This window comes from Lipotes vexillifer, unplaced genomic scaffold (assembly GCF_000442215.2).
Source record: "Lipotes vexillifer unplaced genomic scaffold, Lipotes_vexillifer_v1.1 scaffold560, whole genome shotgun sequence".
Taxonomy (NCBI): Eukaryota; Metazoa; Chordata; class Mammalia; order Artiodactyla; family Lipotidae; genus Lipotes; species Lipotes vexillifer.
Genome location: NW_006792210.1, coordinates 302,810 through 311,254, shown reverse-complemented (window position 1 = coordinate 311,254; position 8,445 = coordinate 302,810). Strand labels below are relative to the sequence as shown.

General features: G+C 48.1%; 1 protein-coding gene across 1 annotated transcript in view; it reads left to right on the top strand.

The window, feature by feature from the left end:
• The first annotated feature begins 2,007 nt into the window (after positions 1–2,007).
• SLC25A43 (solute carrier family 25 member 43) overlaps positions 2,008–8,445 on the top strand; it is a 35,692-nt gene continuing 29,254 nt past the window's right edge. Inside the window, exon 1 of the mRNA XM_007465450.1 lies at positions 2,008–2,298. Within this exon, the coding sequence (XP_007465512.1) occupies positions 2,024–2,298 (275 nt within the window). The 5' untranslated portion in view covers positions 2,008–2,023. The remainder of the gene's footprint in view (positions 2,299–8,445) is intronic.

Genomic DNA, 8,445 nt, shown 5'->3' with positions numbered 1-8,445 from the left:
CTGCTGAAGACAAAAAGAACAGCAGTGCTAAAGAAAAGGGTATACCTGGTTCCCAAGGTGGATGCAGTTGAAAGCTTACACAAGTTGCCTTAAAACCAAACAAAACCAATACAACCCAGTTGAGCCAATCTCCATACAATGGGGTTATTGCATCAACTGTTCCATTCCCAGGGCAGAGCTCCCTGAAGGACCTTTAGGATCTAGTTCTGTTGTCCAACGGAGTGCTTTAGGACAGAACTGGTAACTGAAGGTTCCCTTACTGTAGTCCCCAAATTCCAATTCAAACCCTCTTAAAGTCCAGTGTCGGGCTTCCCTGGTGGCGCAGTGGTCTTTAGAGTCATCAACCTACTTTCTCCAACCTCCCACAGCCATGAAATTAGCTTACAGCAAGACAGGCGAATTCACAAAACAAGAAAAATAAGCATCCCCAGTGGTTGAGAGCAGAGCAAGGCTTCTGTAACTAGAACAAGTCCTCTTTTTCCATTTCTTTTTTATTTGATTGAAGTATAGTTGGTTTACAATGTTGTGTTAATTTCTGCTGTACAGCACAGTGATTCACTTATATACATATATATACATTCTTTTTCATATTATTTTCCATTATGGTTTATCACAGGATACTGAATATAGTTCCCTGTGCTATACAGTAGGAACTTATTGTTTATCCATTCTATATATGATAGTTTGCATCTGCCAATCCCAGTCTCCCAAACCCGTCCCTCCCCCACTCCCCATACCCCTTGGCAACCACAAGTATATTCTCTGCCTGTTTGTTTCACAAATAGGCAGAACAAGTCCTCTTGATCTAGACCCTGCAGTGCCGTTTAGAAAAGGATCCTTTATCATCATGTGTGTTAGTAGATGTAGAAAATAACTATACAAGCCTAAAAGCAACTGTGTACCTGGGATGTCTTCTACTAATGGACTGCTACACTGCCTTTTCACTATTATTACTGATAAGGCTTTTTAAGAAGAGAAAACAGGGAGAAGTTTGGAATTTTTTAACTTATCAAAATCCTTCTTAGACTCTGGCCAAGTCACTCCTAACCCTTCTTTACCTCTGTTGTCCCCTTAGCTCGCAGAACCACTGAAAATGGTTGAGAGACACTCTGCAGTCGCCGTGGACGTGTTAGTGTAGCTGGTAGTGGATGTTGGCATAAAATCAACCTAGATTTGAATCCTGATGGCGTCTAGCAGCTGTGCCTAGAGCAAGTCAATCTCTCTGTCTTGGTCTCCTCTTCTGTAAAATAACGTCTAATCATGGCTAGCACATCTGTAGTGTTACCCGCATCATTTTTCATTTAAAACTTACAACAACCCCTAGAGGAAGAAATTATAGATGAAGCAACTGTGGCACAGAGAGGTTGAGTGACTTCCCCAAGGTCACACAGCTGGTACACTGCAGAGCCAAGATTCTAACGCATGTTGGAGTCCAGGCCCTAACCACCACACCTACAGCCTCTCCAACTGAGAGCAATAAATGAGGACACACCAAATAAGGGCTGTTTTGAGGAGTAAATGTATGAAAAGCCTAATTCAAGTGTCTGATATCGTGTGTATGTTAAAGAAGGCTTTTTTCCTTCTGCACTGGGAAATCCGTAAGGCTTTTTCCTGGGGCAGAAAAAAAGGTTGGAGGGATGAGAACAGAGGCGAGGGGAGGAAGGGGGCGAGGTGGAACGTGGAAAGGAAAAAAGGCGGTGGAGGGGGCACTGAATATTCAGGACTCAAGAAGTGGAGCGGGCTAGGCCTTGCGAGAACGCGGTGACTCCTCAACTGCAAACAGAAACCTACCGGCCAAAGAGCAGACATTAAACCGGCGCGGCCTCAGCCCCGAGCTGGCATCCTCAACCCCGCCCCGGCCCCAGGCCGGCTCGGCCGGGGCGCGGACCGGCTTCCCTTCCGGGCCGCGGGTCCGCCCTACGCCGGGCGGAGCCTGGCCCGCCCCCCCGCACCGGAGCCCGGGAGCCCCAGGCCCGAGCCACGCGATCTGCCGGCCGCCCGGGGCTCGGGCCGGGGACGCGCGATGGCGACTTGGCGGCGGGACGGCCGGCTGACGGGCAGCCAGCGGCTGCTGTGCGCGGGGCTGGCGGGGGCACTCAGCCTCAGCCTCACCGCGCCGCTGGAGCTCGCCACCGTGCTGGCCCAGGTCGGCGTCGTGCGCGGCCGCGCCCGGGGGCCGTGGGGCGCGGGGCTTCGCGTCTGGCGGGCCGAGGGGCCCCGCGCCCTGTGGAAGGGGAACGCGGTGGCCTGCCTGCGCCTCTTCCCCTGCAGCGCCGTTCAACTGGCCGCCTACCGCAAGTAAGAGCCGGGCACGGGCGGCGTGGGCGGGGCCCGGGGCCCGGGAGGCCGCCGCCGGGGGTCCCGCGGCCCGACGCCGCCCGGGTGCCCGGGATCCGGCCAGCGGCGCGCCACAGCCCCCTTCCGAAGCGCGTGGGAGCCCCTCGGGCCAGAAGGCAACCTCTCCGGCCTCCAAAGCGCAGTCCCCACCTTTTCCTTTTCACCTTTTCTTGGGATTCCTGCCCCGCCGGGTGCAGTTTTGTGGGGACGCAGCTCTGGCCCAGAGAGGCTGACCGGGTTGGTCGGGCGAGGAGGTGGAAGGGGGCCAAAGGAGATTTGGAGGGAAGGAGTGAAGAGATCTCCGGAGAGATGGCCCCTAATCCTTCCCACCATCCGCCAACTTGGAAATTTTGCTTTGGCTGGCTTGGGAGAGAGACCCTTTTGAAGATGCGTGTATGGAAGTGTGTCAGAGCCCCCAGAAGAACGTTCTTGGTAGGGGCACAGGGCCCAATCCACTGCGACAAAAAGGCCACGGAGTTCGGCGCTCCCCACCCCCCAAGAAACTGGACTTTAGGGTCCTACAGAGGCTGCAGCTTCCCCTCCCCAAACTGCAAGCAGCTCCAACCTCGCTGCTCCCTGGACTCCTTCTTTGGGCTTTTAACACCTCCCCCCCAAAACAGCTGCATTTTAGGAAAACATCTAAAGAGGTAATGCCAGATGACTCTTAAAGCTCCCTCAAGAGCTCAGAGATACTTGGATTTTAACTGGAAACAAAGTCTAAAAGAATGAAGCGATAATGATGCAATTTCAGGTAGTTCTGTAGCTGGGGGGATGTTCCCCGTGTTCCTCGTTCGCTGGGCACACTGCCCACTCGGAAGACTGGCCTTGGCTCAGAATTAGAGAAACACAGCCCACAGTCTTGACCACGTAGGTCGGCCTTGGAGGCTAACAGTCAAAGCATTTTGCCTTTGGCTCTGGGAGGCCAGAGCTGGCAGTCTCACCTGACAGCTGACAAACAAGCCCGATGGAATCTTCCTTATCACTGAGTCCTCGAGGCCAGTGCTCATTTCACCTGTGCCTGGGAATAGAGTTGCCTTCTCTTTCTCTAGGAAGGGAGGGTAGTGAGATCGTGGGGCATTTCTGTCAAGGCTCTCTTTCTTCCCCAGCCCCCTTTCCCTCAGCAACATCTGGCTTGCAGTCTGTAAACAGTTCTCCTCTGAATTTTAATGATTCAGTTTCTCCCCACTTCACTCTGCTCTCCACAAAGTATGGAACTCCTCCTTTGGAATGTGTACCACGGGGAGGGAAGCAGAACTTCAAAGGCTGGTTTAAGTACCGTGGCTTTCCTGCTAACCATCTAGAATATATACAGTCATCCCTCCGTATCCGGAAGGGCATTGGTTCCAGGACACAGCCCCCCAGCCAAAATCCCCAGATGCTCAAGTCTCTTACAGGAAATGGAGTAGTATTTGCATGTAACCTATACAGTCATCCTGTACACTTTAAATCATCTCTAGATTGCTTATAATGCCTAATACAATGTAAGTACTGTGTAAATCGCTGTAAATACAATGTAAATGCTATGCAAATAGTTGCTGAAGTGCAGCAAATTCAAATTTTGCTTTTTGGAACTTTCTGGAATTCTTTTTTCTGAATATTTTCAATCCGCAGTTAGTTGTGGAACCCACAGATACGGAGGGCTGACTTCATCTCATTGGATTTTTAACAGTTTTACTGAGATATCATGGACATAAAAATTGTATGTTTAAGGTGTACAACTTGATGTTTTGATATATGTATATATTGTGAAATGATCACCACAATCAAGCTAATTAACATATCCATCACCTCTACCTAGTTACCATTTCCTGTGTGTGTGTGTGTGTGTGTGTGTAAATCGTTGGATTTTTACAACACCTGCCTCCTGCCCTGTAAGGTCCACAGGGCACAAAGTATTATGCCCACTTTACAGATGCACAGTTGGGCTCAGATTGGCCACACCACTTGTCAGTGACAGAGCTGAGCTCCACCACCTGGCCTTCTGACTCCAATGCCCATGCCCTGTTACTGCCTGCTGCCTTTCTCTCTGCCTTCATTAAGTGACCATGGTGTGCATGATGCTGGGGACAACGCAAGATGAAAGGGGCATGGTCCCTGTGCCCCAGAGCTTACAGAGCGAAAGAATAAGACTAGTGTGTCCATAGCATGTGATTGCTAAGGCTAAAGTGCTATAGCAATTCACACCTCTGATGACAGAGGAGGAGGAGGAGATGTGAAGATGTCACAGTGGAGAAAAGCCATCGGAGTTTGGTGTTGGGAGAATGAGTAGTTTTCTGTCAAAAGATGGGGAGAAAGATACTGCAGATAATGCCACAAGCAAAGGCACAGAGGTGAGAAGGCATGCAGCGTGACTGGAGCATAAGGTGTGTCTCTGGCTGTAATGGGAAATACAGCCAGAAAAGCAGGTTGGAATGAGATCTTGGAGGGCCAGATTAAGGAGTTTGGACTTTACTTGGAATGCAAGGGTAGCTGTGGGGAATTTTTGATGGGGGAGTGCTGTGATTAAAGCAATTCAACAGGAATTGTCACCGGGTAGCAGTGGAGGACGGCTAAAGAGGAGGAAGGGTGGGGGGTGGCAGGACCACCGGTCGCACTAGTCCATGTGGCGGCTGAGGGCACCTGAAATAGGCTAATGACAGTGGGAGTGCAGAAGAGGAGATGTGTGGGAGAGGAAGAACAGATAGTTACCCAGGCTGGGTTTGCCAATAATTTTTTCCTGCAGGATTAGTTTCTGGAAATTAAAAAGAAATATTTCAGTGATAGACAGCAAAGTGGTTGATTAATCATGGTGCCAGCCTTCCTACATAAAGACAAGACCTTGGGGCCATCATTATACTGATTAATCTCTACCCTCCTGACCAGGAATTTGCAAAACAGTTGGTTGGGGGTAATGGTACAGCCTATGATTATGGGTTTGAACTAAGCATAAACCTCCAGAATGTTCAGAAAATGGAGTGGTTCAGTGACTTGTCCACAAACACAATTAATGGCAGAGCTGGAGCTTGAAACCAGGTCTTCTAGCTTCTTAGTGCAGGGCTCTGCCCAACATTGTGATGCTGAAGTGTCTCCTTACTTGGATTTACAGTTAAAAGAATCCACTCAGTAGAGTCTATTAGGAGCTAGGTCCTTTTGCTAAACAAATAAAACCTAACACAATGGATGGCTTTCAAATATGTCAAATAGTAGACCCTCACCCAACTTTATGCCACAACTGTTTGTCTAGCTGTATAAACATTGGTTTGGATCCCTGACACTCTGAAATTGCTCATAACCAACACCATTTCCTTATTGTGTAATCGATTCATGAGCTTGTGTTTGCCTGCTAACTCGTGTTAGGTTGAAGTGTTGGCAGTTGGATATTACATATATCCAGGGTGTGTGTAATATCCATGTGCCTGAAAGGGAGGGGTTACTGCTGCTCACCAGCTTATCCAGTTTCGCTGGAACAAGCTGCTGTGCAGTGTGTAGGAGTGGGAGGAAGAGCAGAAAGGGGAACACTGCTGCCCCACCCAGTCAGACAAGCACTTAAGATGTGGGGACCAGGATGATGTAATCGATGGCCTATCGGGGTGCCCTGCCTTGACTCTGATTGTAAGAGGAACGATTTGTAGTCTTTGTCTCCGTATAGTAGAAGTCTGAGAGGAAGGACTTGCTTTGGTTCTTCTTTTTAATTTTGTATATTTGATAGCAAGACCTTACATTATAAAACAAACTCATAGAAGACAGAACTCCTCGTCCTCGTTCATCAAGTCATTCAGAGAACCAAGGGCCGAATGCCTCTCTTGTTGCCCCTGTCAGTCATCTCTTTGGCAGGGCTGTTGAACTCTCTTAAGATCTATGCTGAATGCTAGCGCAGTGTCTGGCACAGTGTGGATGTTCGGTGACTGGGGAATGGATGCATTAACGCCCTGGGAGTGGCGAGCGGGATGGGGAATAAGGAGGAGGCAATGAGAATGAATGGTGTTTCTTTTGGCATTCAAACTCCTGCTTCTTCTAGATGGTTCCCGCTTGCTGCAGACCACCCCTCCAGCCAAGCATTTCCACTTCCTGTCTCCCCTCCCCTGGCTAAGGTTCCGCTGCCACTTGATTGGCCAGGGGAGGGAGGAGAGAGGACCGAGGGAGTGTGCAGGCAGCGAAACCGAGGCAGACGGACGGCCCACTGGTGAATGCCAGCTTAGTTACCTGCATCTTTAAAAGGTTGCTGGTTCACTCAAATGACTGTTTCAGCTGGTACAGTTAAGATAGGGTGACAGAATGAAGTCCAGACTTTCCTACAGCTTGAAGGAGATGTTTTTAATCGACCAGTGTTTACTTGGGAGCAAAGGAGCGGTCCTAGAACCCCTTCAGTGGTTTCACCTGAACTCTGGCTCATCTTGTTTATCAGAGAGGGGGCCCTGGCCTGCTGCCAAACTGAAAAAGCAGGAAATACACAACTTCACTGGAGCTTGGAAAGCCAAAGACCTGGGGATGCTCTCATTTTTAAAAAGATACAATACTTTTATTTTAGCCTAGCTCCGTTCACTTTTCTTTTTATTCAGATCCTTGCTATCCCTCTCCCTCTCCCCCTCCCCACCCTCCGACAGAAAATATTATTATTATTTTTTAAATTATTATTATTTTTTTAAACCCCACATTTGTTTATTTATTTATTTATTTGGCTGTGTTGGGTCTTCGTTTCTGTGCAAGGGCTTTCTCTAGTTGTGGCAAGCGGGGGCCACTCTTCATCGCCGTGCGCGGGCCTCTCACTATCGCGGCCTCTCTTGTTGCGGAGCACAGGCTCCAGACGCGCAGGCTCAGTAGTTGTGGCTCATGGGCCCAGTTGCTCCGCGGCATGTGGGATCTTCCCAGACCAGGGCTCGAACCCACGTCCCCTGCATTAGCAGGCAGATTCTCAACCACTGCGCCACCAGGGAAGCCCCAGAAAATATTATTTTTCCTGGTTTCCAAGCCCTTTTAAAAACTTTGTCCTCATCAGCAAGAATGAGTAAAATTCCTTTGCTTCCTGGCCAGGGAACGTGCACCATGTAAAAGGCCCCTTAGAACAATTTCTGCCGAGGTAGGCCCTCATGCCTGGGGCTGCACTGCTTCCAGAAAGAGGGATTGTAACAGAGTGGCTTTCTATTCTGCATTTTAAAAAGTCCACCCAAAGCCATTTCTTTACTAAATTGTGAAACTGCAGAGAAACACAGAGAATAGTCTAGCAAACATTCATATACCCACCGTGCAGAATTGACAGCATGAAAGGTAATTAGTTTAAAAGGTACTTCAAGTATCTTTTTTTTTACACAAGAAATAAAATATTACAGATGAAGCTGAAGTCCCCTTCATTCTGAGTCCCAGAGTCCCATCCACTCTCCACCTTCCTGGGGGTCTATTTTATACTTTTTTATATGTATCTATATCTATCCATGATTGGTGTAATATATGGTTTTGTGGATGTGTTTCTTAATTTAAGTGTAGTCAGCCCTCTGTATCTTCGGGTTCTGCATCCATGGATTCAACCAACCACAGATTGGAAATAATTGGGGGAAAAAATTCCAGAAAGTTCCAAACAGCAAAACTTGAATTTGCCACACTCCAGCAACTATTTACATAGCATTTACATTGTACTAGGAATTATAAGTAATCTAGAGATGATTTAAAGTATACGAGAGGACAAATAGTATACCATTTTATATGAGCGACTTGAGCATCTGCAGATTTTGGTATCCGTACGGGGTCCTGAAACCTGTGGATATACAGAGATGGCTGCAAATGGTTATCATACACCATAGGTCACTCTACAACTTGCTATTTTCACTCAGCTTTATGCTTTTAATATTTATCCGTGTAAATACATAGTTCTAAGCACATTCATTTTAACTAAAGTATCATTGTATCGCTGTTCCACAATTTATCCATTCCCCTACAGATAGACATTTAGATGGTTCGATTTCACTTACAAACAATGCTGTATGTGTCTTCATATGTACCCGTGCAAGAGTTTCTCTAGGATATGCACCTAGAAATGGAATTGCTGGGGTGAAAGTAGGCATTCTTCCAATTTTACTAGATACTGCAAAGTGACCTACCAATTTACACTTCTCACAGCAGTGGGTGGGCATTCCT